The sequence below is a fragment of the Rhagoletis pomonella genome, unplaced genomic scaffold, assembly GCF_013731165.1.
Source record: "Rhagoletis pomonella isolate Grant_MI unplaced genomic scaffold, Rhpom_1.0 Rhpom_scaffold_00489, whole genome shotgun sequence".
Lineage (NCBI taxonomy): Eukaryota > Metazoa > Arthropoda > Insecta > Diptera > Tephritidae > Rhagoletis > Rhagoletis pomonella.
Window position 1 is genome coordinate 48,451 of NW_023459043.1, and position 21,558 is coordinate 70,008.

The following is a 21,558-nucleotide window of genomic DNA, read 5'->3' on the forward strand; positions in this document are numbered from 1 at the left end:
TTATAAGGAAGCCTCGGACGGGTTACCGAGAATAGAAATAACTATTGACGAAAAAAAGTACATTGCTTTAGTGGATACAGGGGTGAACATAAGTTTAGTAGACGCTGAACTAAATGATTTTAGGAAAATACCCCTTAAAGATGAAATAATAATCAGCACAGTAACAAGTAAGGAGAAAATTACTCATGAAGTGCATACTAGAGCACCAAAGGAATTTAATTTACCTGATAATGCGTATATAAAATGGAAATCAACACCACTAAGAGGTAGAAAACACAATTTTATAATAGGTATTGACTTATTAAACCATTTGAACACCATGATAAATCTGGTGGATGGAAAAATAACTTTACGTGAAAAAGAAACAAAATTTGTAAACAACCCTTTTAATTTTAAAGAAATTTGTGCGTTGGAAGTGACAAATGATAAAATTAAAGGAATACAGTTAGAGCATTTAAATACAGAAGAGTATAAAGAAGTAGCCAAACTACTAAAAACATTTCAAAAACTATTATTTAAAGAGGGTGAAAAGTTAACGAGCACCACAGAAATTCAACATGAAATTAGGACCACTACGGACGAGCAAATAAACTCGAAATTATACAGATACCCACCACAACATGAAGAGGAAGTTCGTAGGCAAATTAAAGAGATGGAGGAGCAAGATATTATAAGAAAAAGTAATTCCAGTTACTCCAGTCTCTTATTGGTAATCCCAAAGAAAATCGATAACTCAGGAAAAAGAAAGTACAGAATAGTAGTAGATTATAGAAGATTGAACGAGGTAACAATCGATGATAAATATCCGTTACCTAACATTGATTCAATATTAGATAAATTGGGACGTGCCCAATACTTCACGACACTAGACCTTGCTAAGGGATATCATCAAATTACAATTAAAGAGGAAGACAGGTGCAAAACTGCGTTGGTTACACCTCATGGTCTGTATGAATTTACAAGGATGCCATTTGGGTTAAAGAACGCACCTGCAACCTTCCAGCGTCTTATGAACGAAATTCTTCGAGATTTCATAAACAAGACGTGTGTTGTTTACTTAGATGACATTCTAACTTTCAGCACAACGTTGCAGGAACACATAAAGGCAATCAAAGGTATTTTTAAGGTCCTAGAGAAAAAAAAATTAAAAATACAAGTGGACAAATGTAATTTTTTAAAGAGAGAAACTGAGTTCTTAGGACACGTACTAACGAAGGAGGGTATGAAGCCTCACCCAGATAAAATAAAAGTTGTAGAAGACTTAGAACTACCTAGAACAGAAAAAAAATAAAGAGTTTTTTGGGTATAACAGGGTACTACCGAAAATTTGTCAAAGATTACGCAAAGGTAGCGCAACCAATTACGAAATATTTAAAAAAGGGAGTAAGAATCAACACTAAGGACCCTTCTTACATAGAAGCTTTTGTTAAGCTCAAACAATTAATTAGTTCACACCCAATTTTAAGATATCCAAATTTCGAAAAAGAATTTACATTAACAACTGATGCATCAAATTATGCAATTGGCGCTTTTATATCACAAGAAGGACACCCAATTTGCTATGCATCAAGAACGCTAAATAATCACGAACGAAACTATTCAGCTACGGATAAGGAACTCTTAGCTATTATGTGGAGCGTGAATTACTTCAGACCATATTTGTACGGAAGGAAATTCGAAATTGTAACAGACCACCAACCCATAAAATTTTTACACTCTAAATACAGAGGAAAGGACATGTCACCACGTCATCAGAGATGGTTATTAAAACTAGGAGAGTATCAATTTGACATTGAATATTTGAAGGGTAAGGAAATAAAGTAGCCGATTTCTTGAGCAGAATAGAACATAGTGAAGAAAATACGGGCGAAAATATTGAATACGACCTGAACATAATCGACGATCTCGAGGATGATGCGTCAATGCAAACGGTCCATTCAGCTGAAGAAAATTTGCATGATCATTTTTATATCAAAGAAGAGATAGTCAACAAATATAAAACACAAATTTGTTTAACAAATAAAAGGACAGAAGAGCTAAAAATGATACATGGGAAAAGAATTATTTTCGTTTCGGAATATGATTTTGGTAGACTAGGTGATATATTTAGGAAATATATAACAAAGGGAAAAGTAGGAATTTTTTCAGAACTATCTGAACGGCAATATAATGTAGTTCAAGAAAAGCTCATAGAAATGTTCTCTAACGATAAACAATTAGAGTTTATAAAGTGCACAATGAGAGCACAGGATATCGAAACTGAAGTCGAAGCGGTCAAACAAAGTTCGCTATATCATGTTAGGGAAAGCTTACATTCTGGTATACAGGAAACGTATAACCAACTTAGAAATAAAATTTACTTTCCGAAATTAGCAGAGCTAATACAAATAGTAATCAACCAATGCGAAACATGCCAAGAAGTTAAATATGACAGGAGACCAATCAGACCAAAATTATCGCATACGGAAACACCCACAAAAAATAATGAAATTATGCACATAGACACCTATGTTAAAAAATATTAAATTTTTTAACAATGATAGTTAAATTTTCTAAGTATGGAGTAGCATATCCTTTAAATGACAGAAATCATATTACCATCATTGAACAACTGGAAGACTACTTTACCAAAATAGGAAAACCATGTAAAATAATAGCAGATAATGAATTTAATGCGACAAGGATTAAGGAATTTCAAAGCAATGAAAATATAGAACTTCATCTAACCAAACCCAACAGCCATACGGGTAACGCACACATTGAAAAATTCCATAATACCATTTCAGAAAAGTTTAGAATGCTATATAAATTAAACAAAGACATATCAGTTAAGCAGTTAATATAAAAAGCTATTATAAATTATAATGACAGGTTTCATTCTACAATAAAATTCACACCTAACGAGGTTCATAATAACAAAGTGGATAAAGAAATTGTAAGAAAAAATTTGGAACAGACAAAGAAGAAATCAATCACTAAATTGAATAGGAACAGGGAAGAATATACAGAGCAAAGAGCAGAGGGATTTACAAAAAATTACAAGGCAGTAAGACACAAGGAACAACCCAAATATAGAAAGCAAAAATTAGAAAAAGTCCATGTTAGAAATATTAAACGACCTTTAAAATTTACAGACACGGATCATGATAGCAGTAATAACACTGATGATACGACAATGCGGAGGAATAATGACATTGACGGAACTAACTGAACAAACCGGATTTATAGATTTACAAATTAGAAATCAGGAAATACCTAAGGATAGCGATATAGTACTACATATGATTGACATTCAACAACTAGAAGACATTATCAATGGTATGACCGACAATATAATTTTAATGAAATTACCAAATAAGGAGATATTACAAAGGGAGTTGTTAGACGTAAGGAATAAGTTACTGACGCTTATGCCAATTAGAACTAGAAACAAGCGAGGATTAATTAATGCAGTAGGCAGTATGTCAAAATGGCTCTTTGGTACAATGGATGAGGACGACAGACAAAATATACAAGCACATCTTTTACGGACAAACGATACAATTAACCAACAAATCAAAATAAATGATTATTTCGCCTCAGCTATTGAACATCTCAAAGAAATTGTTAAAAGTGATAGAGTAAAAATAGAAAAAGAGCTGAACTCAATAAACAAATTCATGTATGACGAATATAAACAAAATTTATACTTAGATCAATATACAAAAATTCAATTACTGAAAAGTAAAATTGAACACCTTCAAGAAAACATTGTATCAGCCACATATGGGATAATACATCCAAATATATTAACAAGTGAGGAAATAATAAAATATAATATCGATTATAATAAACTTAAATATCTACAATTAGGCACAGTAGTTCTAAATAATACATATTTAGTTTTCGGCATAAAAATACCTAAAAGCTTTGAATATGTAAAAATAAGAGCCGTCATTCCTATACCCAATAAAGAAAAAGAAGAAATAGAAGCCAAAATAGAAGAGATATTTACTTACGAAAATAAAAATTTAATATTTGAAGAAAGTAAATCATTGAAAGGAATGAAACTTAGTATAATCACTGTATTTTAAGAAATAATTGTCATCTCACAAAAAATAGAGAACTGGAAATATTAGAAATAAACATAAAAACTATTGTTGTTAAAAACGCAATAAATTTACAGCTTAATCACTCATGTTATCAAGAACAACCCATTATAAGTGGAAACTACTTAATACGATCTAATAATTGTTCTATCAAAATTAACGACTACTATTTTTCTAATTATATTGAAAATATAAAAGAAAATATTGTAAGCTTAAAATATGGAGATATTCGGAATTTTACGAAAAGAATTACCTTTGATGAAATAATAGAGGAGCATAGATCAAACATAGAAAGCATTTTTAAATTGAGAATTCATAGTAAAATATCGAATATATGCAATATGATAAGTATAATTATAATTGTAATGATAGTTATTGTTATTATCAATAAACATGAACGTATAACAATCAAATTGAATACACGAAGTCAGGAGAATTCGAATCTAAAGGGGGGAGAAGTTACATATATTAACAGCTACACAAAAACACCTGACGGTGCAATTGATAAGTATGAAGAATTCTTGAATCAAATTAATAAAGTTGAAACATAAAACCATTTCCGGCATATTGCAAAAGTTGTACACAAAAAGAGAAATTGAAAATCAAAAAGACACCAAATTTCCGAGAATTAGTAAATTGGGGAACATATTGATTAGCAAGCAGTTTTATTTAGTTCACATGGAACAAATTGATTAGCAAGCAGTTTTATTAAATTCATATGCCAAAAGTAATTAGTAAGCAAATATTGTAACTAGAATATAAGCTTCATTTTAAATTGAATAAATAATTTAAGTCAGTCTGATTCGAGAGCCCAAACCCACTTGTTGTCTTTTGGTTAATCGGGTAAAACTATTTTTTAAAAACGCCCGGACGCACGGAAATTACTTGAATCATGCGGCCATCTTCGTTTCGGTCATTGTCCATACATACTTTCATACATACTATTTCGGTTGTCTAATGGAAAATAAACAAATTAATTATAAACGTGTTCCTCATCGTTAAAGAATGAAATTAACACAATATAAAATGGATAAGCTATTTGAACAGCTTAATTTAGTTGAAATGTGTGTTTTCTGCACATTTGTATGAGTTTCCTCGCCGTCCGGCTTTCAGTTTTGTGATGTGTACGACCCCCTGCACACCCCCCATAAAGTCATTTTGTTCAAAGCGGGGTGCACTCTCGCGAAGTCAACGCAAGAGAGAAGTTTTGCCAAAACCGACATCGATAGTTTTCGAAAACTATCGATACTGGCGACGGTTTTCAACTATTGATACTATCGATAGCATCCCAGCTCTAACTCGTATCGTTTCATTCCTACGTGAACGTAAAAATTTGTACTTAAACTGGCTGAACCAATTAGAAATGCCAAACTTAAAGGATAAATCGCATACTGGCCAGAAACACCGGTCTAAATCTTCTTCGCGATGTACTGAGGAAGACGTGCGAAAAAATAATTTTGTGTCTATACCGAATACAATTAAACTTAGCATGCTGAACAGTGGGCTTCTTTCGTTTGAGAAAATCAGATTGGAAGCTAGAGATGAGAACAACTCCTTTTCGAAAACTATACCACACTTTCCAATAAATAAGGCGCATTTTCTTAAGCTGTGCGAATTACGTAGAAAATTTCCTGTGCTTTATAAACTTGAATTTCAAACGGCTGCCAGAGTGGAAACAAATATGTGTAGACACGCATTGAGGAAAAACAATCAAGAAAAAAACCAGAACTCTAAATGCATTCCTTATGATTACAACCGCGTTGTCCTCAAAAAGACATCAGGCGTTCCTGATTCAGATTATATTAATGCTTCATATGTTGATAGTCTTCTGAAGCCGAACGCATATATTGTTTCTCAAGGTCCAGTTGAAGAAACTGTCAATGCTTTTTGGCAGATGGTATGGCAAGAGAATATAAGTGCTATAATTATGCTTACTAAGACGTTTGACTTTGCCAAAGTTATGTGTGTTCAATATTGGCCTCCAAACATGGAAGTACATGAAACTTATGGAGATATTCATATAAATATTGTACGCGAAGAACAGCTTGCTAATTTTCACATCAGAACTTTCCGCTTGTACAAAGTAAACGAAATGAAAGAAATTGCCGATGAACGCCTTATATTGCAATTCCATTACACAGAGTGGTATTCGCATTCGTGCCCATTTTCTAATGCGATCTTGGAATTTCGACGTCGAGTACGTTTAGTTGTGGGAAATATCATTAAAGGTGACGATATTAAGGGGCCAATGCTCGTGCATTGTAGCGACGGAGGCGGTAGATCTGGGGTATATTTGTCTATTGATGCAAATCTAGAATTGGCGGAAGAAGAGGAATGTTTCAATATTTTTGGTTATCTGAAAAAACTACGGCAGTCTAGAAAGGGACTGGTAGAAAATGTGGAGCAATACAAATTCACCTACGATACCCTAGAAGAGCATGTAATATGTGGAAGAACTTGGTTTCCTGTATCCGAACTCTCCGACCGCTTAAAAGTTAAAGCCCGGAGAAATCCTCTTACAAAAATGAATGAATATCAATCAGAATATGACAAAATTTGCAAGCAGACACCTCGATTTACAATAGGCGACTGCGCCGGGGGTCATAGAGCTGATAATCGAGACAAAAATCGCGATGTGTTGTGTGTCCCTCCTGATAATTTTCGACCATATTTAACTTCTTTTCAGGGAAATGCTTTTACCGACTACATAAATTCGGTTTTTGTGGACGGATATACCAAACCACGAGAATATATAGTTACGGAATGGCCACTTAAACACACATTAGGTGAATTTTGGTCTCTCGTCTACGATCAAGAATGCTCCGTAGTCGTTGTTCTATGCCAACCACCTCTGATCTCTCAGAATTTCCCTTCATTTTGGCCACATAAATCAAAAATAGAGAAGTACGGACCGGTATTCTCTGTTCATAGTGTTTCTTCCAAAAGCTACGCTAATATTAAACAATGGGAATTTAAAATAAATAAAAAGATTGTATCTCTAACAGAAATGATGGCAGGTGTTAAAGCTCCCACCAAAACTGTTCAGTTATTTCAACTCGCATGTTGGCCAATGGGGCATAAAGTACCAACCTCCACCAACTCACTTGTTTACCTGATGAATATGGTAGAGGTTTGGAGACAGAAAGTTGATTACGGTCCCGTTTGTGTAGTTTCTCCAGATGGTCGAAGTCGTGCTGGAGTTTACTGTGCAGCTAATGCATGTATTGAACAAGTTATTCAGCATGGAGAAGTTGATGTTTTCCAGGCAGTTAAAACGGTTCGCCGACACCGACCGCAACTTGTTGAAAATATGACAGAATACAAATATTGTTACGACTTAGTTTTACATTATGTTCTTCATTTTCTTAAAAAATAAACGTCTAATGTAGGTATTGTGCATGATTCAATAATTAAAGGTTTGCTCATTAGTGACAGAGTTTTAACACTCGATTAGCTCCCTTAGGCCGGTGTTTTGCAGAAATTTTGGTTGGCAAACTGCGTGCAATTGTTATTGCAGGAAACTCGGAGAGAGAGCGAGGTTGACTCACAGCAAACTAATTTTGTTTGGTCAAACTGCGGTAAATTCGGTGTTGTCGTATACAAGAATTTTAGATAATCGTTATACACAAAAATTGCCGTGATACCGAAAGCCAGAGAACTGAATTTATGCTGGAGGAGCTTCAAAGATTAGGACACACTTAATTGCCTATAAGATATCGTAAAAATATATTAATTGTGCGCGTTATGTACATCTGAAATTTTCATTTCGTGTTGGCAATAGCCATGAAAACCATAATGAACGTGCAACCCTGTGCCAAACTCGACATAACCACCGCCGAGCAAACTAAGCAGCCGCCATTTAATTTGGCAAACAAAAGTTTGTCTGCATAACACCGACCGTACACACAGTGCCTTGCTAAAGGAGCCGATTTTGTCAAGAGGGAGCGAGAAAACTGTTGCGTTGTTTGAGCAAACCTTTTATTATTGAATCATGGGTATTGTGTGCATAGTAAAATTTTAAGCATGGTTTGGTGATTGTAATTTATGTTACTTGTAATAAAAATTGGAGCATGTTTCCAATAAATAAACTGGGATTAATACACTCACTCCGCACATTAAGCGCCTATTCATTGTAGTGTAATCGTTTGACATTCTAAAGCTGAAATTAAGCTGAAATTAGTCAAGAACGCAGAACGTATACTTAAACGCAGTCTGTATACGCAGAATTTCGTCGATTACTGGAGCCCTCAGTGTTGCTTACTAGATCGTGTCAGATGACTCGGGTGTACGTACCGGTAGGTTTACGTTCTTGACTAATTTCAGCTTTAGTCAAGAACGTAAACCTACCGGTACGTAAACCCGAGTCAGTTGACACGATCTGTCTTACCAGAGCGCCATGTAAATGAAAACTAAACACCGCAAAATTTTTCTGTAGTTGTAGCCAGTGTTGCCGCCGCTCAAAGAACTTTCTAACCAAGATTAGACGAAAAGGTTACCAAATGTAAGGAAAAATAACCACTTTTTTTATTATATTAACAATTCAGGTTATCACAAATTCTTTTATATAGTACGTATAGACAAATTTTACAAACCAAAGAAAATCAATTTTTATTTGCATTTTTGAAAAGTAAACCTTTTAAGGCTGAAAATAAATGAAATACATTCATATATATATATAAATACATATTTTAGAAAATCAGGCTTCCCTTATTAGGTGCGTATGTTTTTTTTGTTTTCTAGAGGAGGCACAATGCATTGAAAGTCGGAAAGTGTGGGACTTGCCTTTCGGCTCACCGCACTAAAAACCCACCCCTGCTCCGATTCCCTCGCTCCGTGGAACTACCGTTAGGCATTACTTCGCTGAGGGGGAGCGGCGTATTGCCTCTCTATAAAAACCTGCGGATTTGTTCCGCTCGACGCAATTTAGTTAAAATGGTGTTTGCCATATTGCAAACAACGGACCTCCCCACCTTCATCCTCGAGTCATCCCTTTCCATTGCAAACCTCGGACAGACAAAAAACAGTGTTCAGCGTCTTCAATAACGTCATTTGCCAGAAGGTGCAGTAAGGATCGTCTTCGTGTTTGAATTTATACAAGTAAGATTTAAAACAACCATGTCCCGTCAGTATTTGGGTTAAGTGGAAGTCCACTTCACCGTGCCGTCTTTCTAGCCAGCTTCGTAAAGAAGGAATTAGGCGATATGTCCGTACCTTACCTGAAGTGCTCCATCGATTCTGCCACCTCTGCAAACAATTTGGCTTCGCGGCGTCACGAATTGTCTTATTCACTGTGGTTTCAGCCACCTCTCTTGCCAAAATGTCAATTGGGCACAGAGCCCAGATATGACACGCGCTGCTTAGGTGCTCTGTATGTTAATATCTTCGTAAACATTACCAGACTCTAAATGACGTTTTTAAATAAGTACATATGTAGGTACACAGTTTCCAACTTCTTTGTAAGAATCAATGAAATACCTAATCACATTGTATATACATATTTTATAATTAAGATTAAACAATTAAAAATTGGACTGCATTTTAACTATATCGTCGCACAGTGCGAAATACCTTGTATACGCCAAACGCAGTACCGCGTATACGATGGTAAATAAATTTTACAAAAGAGCAAAAAAACCGATTTTTTCAAAACTGTGGAATGGTATTTCCCTTGAACCTACTTGCTATAAGACTATTATTATTAATCTTAACTTAAATTAATAAAGTAAACAGTATTGGAAAAATAATAACCAAATCCCTTTTGTATTGTACATACATGACGTGGTATTGGATTCCGCATATACGAGGTATTTATATCAAATAAAACACCTCTTTGAGGTAAAATTTTCGAGTGACGAAAGCTGAACTAGAAACACAAAATTTATGATATCAATTTCGTGACGAAAATTATACGAATTTTTTAACTGCCTTTGAAACGTACGGGAAATCTTTTATTCATACGAATCGTTGCAAAAGTTCTGTTTTTTATTTTGTGTTTCTAGCAGTAGACGCTATTTTGGAGCGTTCCGAATAAATAAAAAAAAAGATTTTCCGTACGTTTCAAAGGCAGTTAAAAAATTCGTATAATTTTCGTCACGAAATTGATATCATAAATTTTGTGTTTCTAGTTCAGCTTTCGTCACTCGAAAATTTTACCTCAAAGAGGTGTTTTATTTGATATCAATTATTTTGGGGTAGCAAATTTAAAATCGACCAAAATACAAACAATAATCTAAATGTTTTATTTTTCTCAACTAAATTGCTAAAAATATCTACATCTAATTTATGTATTCAAAGCGATGTGTCCATTGAAACATATAATTTTTCGTATACGGAATAAAGCAAAAAACAGGGTACGAAATAAACTAAATTGTACGTTACTATTTCGTTTCGTTTATTACTTCAACAGTTCGTTACAATACGAAAAACAAACGGCTGAGTTCACTTTGGCGATAGTACACTACAGTAGTTTAGTAGTCACAGACGAAACAACAAACGAAATGAATCGTGTAGAGAAAAATATATGTATGTACATTAGGCTGGGTCGAATTTGTACGGGGGAAATTAAAAGTCATTTGACCGCATTGTAATAGTAATATTATGATGTCTTAGGTCTAAGCCAATTGTTATTAACCAAGAAAGATTAATTAAAAACTTATCTTTAGCCCGCGCAATTGAACCAAAGTGTATGAATTTTGAAAATGAAACTTTGGCTTGTAATATCTATGGAATGGTTATTGTTATAAACAGGACGATATATCAAATTAAGGGCTATTAAATTTAGTACCTCATGTTCATTTACCATTTTTCAAAAAGGCTACACGTTTTTAAGATATTAAGATAAAACTTATAAAAACTATAATTTTCCCTTATGAATTTTCAATTCTTCATTACTTCAGCAACCAAGTGAAAAATACAAAAAAAAAGAGACGAGATTTATTTCAAACGTTTTAATGTTTTCGGATGTTTATATAATATTAAATCATTTTAATATTATATAAACTATATGGACTTGGTCACGCCGATTTGGTCAGTTTTCAAGATCGTGGTGGTATTGTCAAAGATTAGGAATCGTTTGACAAGTTAACAGAAGTTTTTTTCTCAAGTAGTTTTGCTCAGTGCACGGTTAAAAGTTTCGGTTTTAATTTTAAACTTTTTGGACTACATACATATATGACCAAACTAAATTCAGTTTCAAATACAAACCTTCCAAGACTAAAAAAAGAGAGCACCCATGTTGGGTTTAGAATTTAAACAGTTCGGTTTAAATTTTAACCCAAATATTTTCATAATTAAGAATAAAAAAAAGATCTTAAATTTCATGCTCCGTCTGATGGGGTTGAACCCGGACAGCCTTGGTAGCAACCAATTTTATCAAGCATCTTTGCACACTCAACTACAGCCACGCATGTATATTAAAAAGTGTTATTTCATTTTATGTACAAAATTTTGCAAAATAGATATTAAAATAATTCAACTTGCAATGAAAGAGAACAGAAGACTTGGCAAGCAGTTAATTTTATTTAAAGAAATGGCGTGTCGTCCATTTCCGTTATAGCATGGCATATATTTAGGCGCAATATTTAACTTCTTCTGTCGGGGCGACATCTGGAGTCTTCTAATTAATACAACGAGGTTCATATCTAGACTAGGTTGATATCTAGAATTTGCCACAAATAGCTTTGCTACACTATCGCCGGCGTCTTTAACAATTTTATAGTGGTTTTACGTTCTTTGGCAAATTACGCTATGTTCGCCATAAATCTTACTATTTTTTGACCGCCTTTGAATCAAGACCCCTGGACCATATGGGGAATTCATTTATATTTTAAATTGCATTGTCATCGTGATTGGAACTATGCTGAAAATTTCAAGTCTCTAACTTGTCGGGAAGTTAGTTTAAAATCGATTGAAAATTTCCGCGATTTCCGCGCGATGACCAAGTTAAATAAAAGCTTATAAAAATTAAAAAAGGCAGTAGTCCCAGTGCGGTTTAAAAATTAAACCCAAATTTTTGACCGTGTGGCAATTTATACATATGTATGTATGTAAGTAGTAGCGGCACATTGGGTGAACTAAATGCATTCATACATACATATTTATGTACAACTGTAGGTAATATTGTACGCGTCTTCCTAGGTAGGTGCTGGTGATAAACCCATGTACCATAGTTAAATGCTGTGTACATACCTGCAATTAAAATGGGGAAAAATGTTAGAATTTCGGCATGTGACTGAAAAAAACTCTAAAATACACACAAATTGTGGTTTCCAAGACATGTACTAAGTGATTAGCACAGCTGCATCCTTCAACTTGTCAACTCGCGGGAAATTTCCCGATTAGCAGAGAATTTAGATTTGAGTGGCAATCGGGGAATGGGAACTTTTTTCGGGGCACTGAGTATGTTATTTTTATATCTTAAAGTAACCAAATTAGACGAGTATGTTAATTTTTAACCATTTGACCTTTTTTGGAGCGACATTTTTTCAATTTGAATCGTAATATCTCCACAACAAGAGTTTTCCCAGATATAAGCTATATACCAGATGCAAGCTAAGGTTTTGGGCTAGACTTGGGGAAACCTAGAATAAAATCGACTGACCAGTTTTTGAGAAAATTCTCGAAATCTATATCTTCAGCAGCCCGATTTTAGTTTTCAGGCGATAACGTTATAACATATTTATATTTCATAAACACAAAAGATAGCGTTAGATAGCTTGTTTGAAGGCCCTTCTACTGATATCCACATCAATGACATACTCAGTCCATGTGCGGCCTCAGTGGTAGTTTAAAAAATTGCATTTTTTCGAATTTCAGTCAGCAGCCACGCCCACAAAGGCATACGAATCAAAACATCCTGGAACAAAACCTTCTTAGTTTTTTTTGTACTTTGAAAGTTTGAAAAAAATTAAATGATGGTACGTACAGACGCCACATACATACCAATGCATCTCGTAGTGGAGACACGAACCAAAACACATTTACCTCTATATATTTCCAACTAGTGGCCGGAATTTAATATGTAAGGTATCGTTTGAAAGGTATTAGCCTATAGAATAACACTAAATATGTTGAGTGTGCCCACATTCCCCCTTAAACCGGCAAAAGCATAAAGACGTTTTTTGTTTTGCAACACTTTAGCCTCATTTTTAAGAATCCGATCAATCGCTTATGAAGCTTGAATACATTTTCTGGACACACTCTGCATGACCTTTCCAACGATATATCAAACATGTCGATTGGACGTCTGGATAAAAACTTCCAAATCTCGTGTATATATAAGCGAGTCATTTCAGCATGCTACTGTGTATGCTTTCGTCACTCGCGCGCACTGCCGTGCGCTGTGATATGTACTATCTGAGTATGTATTCATTTGAAGTAGTCTTTAGCCGACCATGTATATTATGTATTCTGCATATTATAAAACAAATACATACATATGTAACTAATATTAATACATTCATTCCAAATATTCTCACTTGGTTTCACTGATGAGGGTTCCACTGTTGCTGCTACTCTCCTCAACCTCGACAGGTGTAGCTGGCCTATGTCTCATAACGAGCCTAATTTAAAAGTTTTTTGGAAATACATATTATGCAAAATAAAACCAAAATTATGTATTTTTTGTTCACTTATCCATAGCAAAGAGCCCGTATAAATTAACTTGAAACACCAATTTTGCGCGGAATTCTAATAATTTTTCGCGGCTTTTTAATGACTCTCGTATTGTCATTTCAGGTACATACTAGGGGTCTACATCAAAAGTGATAAACTGTTGATAAACTTGATAAAATGATAAAATTATCATTTTGATAAATGAACTGTCAAACTTTGTATGGACATCTATTTAACCAAAGTTTATCACTTTATCAAACGGTTTTGGTGGATAAATGTATACATTTCAGCAAATTTCAACCCTGACAGACTGCCAGGTGGTTGATTTTGCTACGAACACATACAAACCAAATTAGCAAAATGGACGAGGTAAGAATGAAGCGTAACTAGCCAGATAAGTTAAATATTAAACAATTTTGTGCAATTATTTACCAAGGTGCGTTCATAAAAGAATGCGGCTAAACTGATAAATTTAAGCAATTTATCCCTTTATCACTTTAGGTGTGTGCAAAGAACATAGAAATGGTGTAACTGCCGGGCCGTTTCAAAAACTTGGCGATTAATTCACCGCGATTTATTAAAGACACGAACCGATAGTTGCACCCTCGAACTTTACATGTTCTTTTGCATATGTAATTCGAATCTTGGGTTGCCATTTAGTAGTAATAACTTTATTTAAATAACCATATTGAGCACGATAAATGTATTTGTTTATACTATTTTTCAAAGCTTTAATTATTGTATATATATATAAAAATTAAAAACTGCAGTAAATGTTCAAAATAACCAAAATGGGAAAGATCTTAACGACTTCACAGGCAAGAAAAGAATAACCAAAATTGGTTAAAAGTAACCAAAACGGCAACACTGGTTGTAGCTCGTAGCGCAGAAATCTGCGGAATTTAGATTCTTCTATGTCAGCTGATTTCTTCCTTCTATATATGGTTGCCACTTCATCTGTTTTGCAGATGGTAAAAAAGTTATAATTTCCTATTCAAAATACGTTTAAAATATTTGAAATTTACTATTGTATAAGATTTTTCGGTGGGCTTTAGTAGTCAGCCGCACCTTGTGTTTTAAGAAATCCAGGTGGAATTAACAAATGAAACTTGGTCAGGATGTTAAGGGAGGTATCCTCTAAAACATGTATAACTAAAAAATATAAATAATATTGTTTATAAGTTATTTGTTGTTAAAATTTCTTAAGTCGTTCCACTTGGTTTCCTTAACAAAAGAGCATTTGTGCATACTTTTATATATATAAATGCACATAACACTGTACTTAATACTTTACACACTTTTCTTTTATTTTATCTTGTATATAAATCAGTTTAATTAAACTTTTATCGACTTGTAAATTACATTGAATTTCACGCATATTTACAATAACACATGGTTGCAAACTGACACATAACATGTGTTGCCATAGTGTACAAAACAATACATACAAAGAAGGCAATGATTAAAAAGCAATACAGGGGAAATCAATACAAAAGAAACTGTTCAGCTCCTTTTCTTCGCAAAACAGAAAGGAGAATTCTATTGCCTGAGGGTTATAATCCCTAAGTGCGGCCGAAAGCCGCCTACGCAGAAAGGTGTTCTCTGCAAAAGGTGTTCAGCTCCTTTTCTTCGCAAAACAGAAAGGAGAATTCTACTGCCTGAGGGTTATAATCCCTAAGTGCGGCCGAAGGCCGCCTACGCAGAAAGCTGTTCAGCTCCTTTTCTTCGCAAAACAGAAAGGAGAATTCGACTGCCTGAGGGTTATAATCCCTAAGTGCGGCCGAAGGCCGCCTACGCAGAAAGGTGTTCTCTGCAAAATGTGTTCAGCCTCCCCTTCTTCGGCAACACAGAAATAATAATTCTACTAAGTAAAAATTCCGAATTAAAAATCCGCTTTTATTATTCAAAATTCCAGTCTGGTAGCACTAGGTTGTATGTTATGTTGCTATCTTATTCATCGTTTATATGAAAACTTTAACAATAAATTATATAAGAACTATTGGGTTGCTAGAAAAAAGGGGGGTAGTTTTGAAATCAGGAGGTCCTATTCTACCCCCCCCTCATCCCCCCTTTTTCTAGAATTTGCCGTCCGTCTACTAAAATTTTCCCAGATTTTTTGTTGAAAACTAAGTAGTTTATATTAAAGTGCTAGTAAACGATGAGAGTTAATACCTTGAGAGTTCCGCCATATTGGTCTGAGAATTCTTATGGGTGTTTACACGTACGCGGATTCTCACTTGTATTTTGTTCTTAGGAGAGTTTTTGAAGTGAAACTTCTTAGGCGGCGGTATCGCAAAAATGGAGAGTGAAATTTTTAAAACTGAAAACGTTACATGAGTGAGAAGGAAGATATAGGTAGTATAGGGAAGGGGAAAAAAGAAATAAAGCGACGCATGACGGGTACGAGTACCCACTGTTACCAATTGAAATAAGGACACACGTGATCTAGCTTAATTATGTCTTTATTATTCAGAAGTATAAAATGCAATGCCTCATGGCTGATACTTATGATAGAGATGACAGTGACAATCATCAGTGTATATGACGTTATGAAGTGTTGCCATCTGTAGATAATCAAGACTGTCACATCTCCCCTCTTAAGCATATTTTGTTAAATTGGTTATTTATCCTTTTCCATTACAATCTTAACTCTAGTTTCTCATTTGGTATATTCATTTAGATAATTAGCATTTTGAATTAAATTGGTTATTTATCCTTTTCCATTACAATCTTAAAACTAATTCGTTGTATTCATTTAGATAATTAGCATCTTGAATTATATTGGTTATTTATCCTTTTCCATTACAATCAAATTTAATTCGTTATTTGGTATATTCATTTAGATAATTAGGTTTCTTAATCTCTCTACCCGAAAGTGTGCGTACATTTGCACTGGGAGCGGGAGAGCTGAATTCAACGTTATTATTTGCAGGATCGCTTACATTATCTTGCGTCCTTTTGTTATTGTTTAAAGGATCGCTTACATTATCTTGCATCCTTTCGTTATTAATTGGAGGATCGCTTACATTATCTTGCGTCCTTTCGTTATGATTTTCATGAATCGGACCATGTAGATGTCTGCGATTTCTTTCTATTTTATTACCATTGGCTAATCTTACTTCGTATGATCTGGGACGGTTACAAATTTTGCTTACTCTACCTGGAACTAATGGTTTATTCAAATCTTTCCTTACGTATACTTTATCATTTATTCTCATAGGTCTTAGATTACGTGCACCCTTATCATAGTGCTCTTTTTGTCTCAGTTGTCTATCAATCAATTTACCTCTTGTTTCTTTATCCTCACTTTCTCTTTTAAAGTTTCTGTTATTTGGTATAATTCCTCTGATTTTCCTACCGAACATGATTTCGTTGGGAGATTTCAATCCCTCACCTATCGGGTTGTTTCTGTATTCCAACATTGCCAGATTTGGGTCCTTACCTGGATCATCCTCCATTTTTTTAAACATGCTTTTGATTGTGCCTATGTGCCTCTCTACCATTCCGTTAGATTGGGAATGCTTTGCGCTGGAGGTTTTCCAGGTGAAGTCCCAATCTCTGGCGAACTTTGACATTTCCGAACTATTAAGTTGTGTTCCAGGGTCTGAGTATACTATATATGGGATACCATGTCTTACGAACTGGGATTTTAGTGCGGCTATCACTGAGCTGCTTGACATGTCTCTTAGTTTAGCAACCTCTACATATTTGCTAAAATAGTCCACGGTTAGCAGAAATACGGAGCCCTGATAGTAAAATATATCTACACCCAAAGTTTGCCATGGTCCTTCCGGAACTTCTCTGTTAATCAACGTTTCTTTTACGTTGGATTTTTTAAATTTGTTACAAATTGCGCAAGTATCTATCATGTCCTCAATTTCTTTATTCATTTGAGGCCAAAACAGGATCTCCCTAGCCCTATTTTTACATTTCTCTTTTCCCAGGTGATTGAAATGAATCAAATCTAGCATCTTCCTTCTCAAATTTTTTGGAACCACTATTCTGTTGCCTTTGAACACTAGATCGTCTATTATTGTTAATTCATTAGAGTAGTTATAATATTGCTTTGCAACATTTTCAACTTGCCTTTTACTGGCAGGCCATCCCTGATTTATGTATTTCTTTAGTAATTGGATTTCTTTGTCTGATTCTGCTTCTTTGATGAACTCTTCTTTCCTTTGTAGAGATATTGGAAAGGAGTCCATAACCAGACAAACCTGTGTTTCAATTTCTTTTTCTAAGTCCAACTTCTCATGCATACAGTAAGCTCTCGATAGCGCATCTGCTAAAAACAACTCTTTACCTGGCTTGTATTTGACTGCTATATTATACCTTTGCAGTCTGAGTCGTATGCTTTGTAATCTAGCAGGACAATCATTTATGTTTTTCTTAAATATTGCCTCTAGTGGCTTGTGATCCGTTTCAACTAGGGTCTCTTTGCCGTATATTTGTTGATCAAATTTTATACAGCCAAACGCTATTGCTAGAGCTTCCTTTTCTATCTGCGCATATCTTTTTTCTGTCGCCGTTAAGGCCTTGCTCGCGTACGCCACGGGAAGGTTGGACTGTAATAGGACCGCTCCTAGGCCATTTTGGGACGCGTCCACACTTAAAACTGTGGGTTTGTTTACGTCATAATATTGTAGGACTGGCGCTTTGGTAAGCACGTTTTTTAGCTCCGCGAAAGCTTTGGTTGCATTTTCGTCCCAACTCCATGCAACGTTTTTTTTTGTTAACTCCCTCAGGACGGCCGTTTTACATGCTAAACTGGGTATGAATCTTGATACGTATGTTATCATACCGAGAAATGTTTCAAGTTCATTCTTATTTTTTGGAGGACTCATATCAATAATTGATTTTACCCTATCTGTGTCGATTTTTATACCCTGATCTGTGAAAATATGACCCATATACCTAACTTCTTTGCTACCAATCTTACACTTGTCTAATTTAAATTTTACATTTCTCTTTACCGCTCTTTCCAATACTTTTTCCAACCTATAGTCATGTTCTTTTTGGTCTTTGCCTTTGATCCTAAAATCATCAATATAAATATCAACGCCCTCAATATCACCAAAGATTTCCTCAAAACATTCTTGAAATACTTCAGTTGCAGAATTAATGCCAAACGGCATTCTTAGGTACCTGTATCTGCCGAATGGGGTGATGATTGTCATCATATAACTGCTTTTTTCTGTTAGCCTTACTTGATGAAAGGCTTTACTTGCATCAAGTACGCTGAAAATTTTGCTGCCCGCTATATTTGAGCTTAATTCATCAAATGTTGGGATTCTTTTGTGTTGTCTTTTAATGGATTTATTCAGTTCAGTCGGATCTATACAAATTCTGATCTGACCGTTTTTCTTTTTACTTATAACTATAGGGTGAACCCATTCAGTAGGCTCAGTAACTTTTTTTATTATGCCCTCTCGTTCCATGCTTTCTAATTCTTTTTTTACTGTATCATTTAGTGCGATAGGTATTTTGCGGCAGGCAGCAATAATAGGTTTAGCATCAGTTTTTAGTTGGATGTCATATTGGAAGTTGTTTATGCACCCTATACCTTCAAATGCTTTTTTATATTTGGTTAATATTTTCCCGCTTAAGGAGCTTTCGTCTTTCGATTCTATATTGTGAACTCTTTGCACAATGTTAAGTTTCATCAAACTTGGTTAACCTATTATTACTGGCTGATCATCTGTGTTCTGGGTTACTATAAACTCCAGATTTGCATACTCCCTATGAGCGAATTTACAATTTAGATTGCATTTACCGATAACATTTATATGTTGACCTCCATACGCGGTTAGTTTTACATTTGTTTTTCCAATCTTTGTATTTTTCAATTTAGTATTTTTTAGTTTGTTCACAGGCATTACATTGCATCTGGCGCCTGAGTCTAGTTTGACCTCGATTATACAAGAATTGTTCACTTTAATTTGCTCAGTCCAATCTAATACACTATCTGAGCTGTTTACACTACCAATATAGAGTGAGTCTACCTTATCATGTCGATTTTCTGTTTTATTTTTAATGTTGCACATATTTGCATAATGGTTTTTTCTCTTACAATTATTGCATACCTTACCAAACGCCGGACACTGCCTGATTGCATGATGTCGACCACATTTACGGCACACCTTGTGCGGGTTGGATGGATATGACGGCCGTTTCTCATCATCGCTCACGCTATTGCCACCATACCCCTTGCTGCTTGTTTGCGAGAAACTCCAGTTGACTTGTTGTCTGCCTTTGCTTTGATCACGTGTATTTTTGTGTCTTCATCAATTGTCTTCATTTGTATGTCTGCTAGCTCTACTGCTTTGCATATTTGTATGCATTTTTCCAGATCGAGTTTGTCTTCTCGTAGAAGGCGGTTTCTTACTTCTGAGTCTCGGATGCCACAGACTATTCTGTCTTTTATTAGGCTGTCTTTGAGGTTACCAAAACCACATGTCGCGCTTAATGTTTTTAATTCAGTCAAATAATTTGTGAAATTTTCACCATTTTGTTGCACTCTTGTAAAAAACAGGTGTCTTTCTACTGTCTCATTGGTTTTCGGAGAACAATAGTCTTCAAATGCTTTTGAAACTGCGTCAAGTTTGCTGCTATCTGCTTCACTCAACCCAAACGTGTTAAATTTTTCAAGCGCTTCATCACCGATGACATGTAAGAACACTGCGACTTTTCTATCTTCTTCTCTTTTATCTAGCCCAGTGGCTTTCATGTATAAGTTGAACTTTTGCTTCCATTTGTTCCATTTTTCTTTTATGTTTCCATCAAACGACAATGGTGGTGGTACCTTCATTGAAGTCTCCATTGTTTCTTTGTCTTCTTTGACCTGTGCCTCCTCTGATGCGTGTTCGGGTGAATTGCCCGAATCTGACTTTATGTCTCCCTCCAAGTCGAAATATTACCTTTCGTTGTGAGTTCAGGTTATTGTCAAGCCTTTTTTATGCTGATTTCTTCTCGTACCACGCTTATAAAGCTGATGTTTGACAATAAACTACCGGCTGCGCCACGTTACCAATTGAAATAAGGACACACGTGATCTAGCTTAATTATGTCTTTATTATTCAGAAGTATAAAATGCAATGCCTCATGGCTGATACTTATGATAGAGATGACAGTGACAATCATCAGTGTATATGACGTTATGAAGTGTTGCCATCTGTAGGTAATCAAGACTGTCACACCCACATATCGTCGCCTAGGCGACGATATGTATATATGTATGTTTGAATGCTCACAGAACGCTATACTTTAATAATTCGCACAATATAACGCTGGTAACACTGCAAAGTTGTTGACGTGTTTGTAATCTCTGCGGAAAATTAAAAAAAAAACAGCCGAATTGTTGGGATTTTAACCAGCGTTAGAGCCAGTGACTTAAATAGCGAAGTGCTAATAAATTTTGCTATTTGCAAGCACAAAAATTTGATTCATTTTGATTAAACAAACAAATAAATATAGCTAGAGACATAAAAGTGCAGTGAGGTGACAAAAACAATAAGGCGCGAAAATGGATAAATGCCATAAGTGCAAGAATCCAATTCGCGGTGACAGCGGAATCCGCTGCGACGGTGTGTGTGGTAAAGTGTGGCACTGGGCAAAAAAATGCTCTGAATTGGATGAGTACAGTGCGAATGTACTCAAAGAAAACAACTTTGTGCGCTTTATGTGTAACCAATGTCAAACATACATGCATAACTTCGATGAGGTGCTTCGAAATATGAACTTAACCATAGAGAAAAATAGTCAAAAGATCCAAGAGTGTAATGATGACTTCCAGGAGTCGCAAAAAATGCAAGTGAAAGAGCTTAAACTTCTCTTGCAATCAATAGAGAAAAAATTTGGG

General features: G+C 35.0%; 1 protein-coding gene and 1 pseudogene across 1 annotated transcript; one reads left to right on the forward strand and one right to left on the reverse strand.

The window, feature by feature from the left end:
- The first annotated feature begins 5,187 nt into the window (after positions 1–5,187).
- Positions 5,188–7,480, forward strand: LOC118751005 (receptor-type tyrosine-protein phosphatase kappa). Its single transcript, XM_036485765.1, has one exon. It carries the CDS (start codon positions 5,209–5,211, stop codon positions 7,462–7,464), a length of 2,256 nt encoding a protein of 751 aa, XP_036341658.1. The 5' UTR covers positions 5,188–5,208; the 3' UTR covers positions 7,465–7,480.
- An 8,664-nt stretch (positions 7,481–16,144) lies between these two features.
- On the reverse strand, positions 16,145–20,889 carry LOC118751006 (annotated as a pseudogene).
- Between the last annotated feature and the right edge of the window lie 669 nt (positions 20,890–21,558).

What these genes read in the sequence shown, in the direction of transcription:
- LOC118751005 (XM_036485765.1), top strand. Translation starts at nt 5,209, where the DNA reads ATGTGTACGACCCCCTGCACACCCCCCATAAAGTCATTTTGTTCAAAG.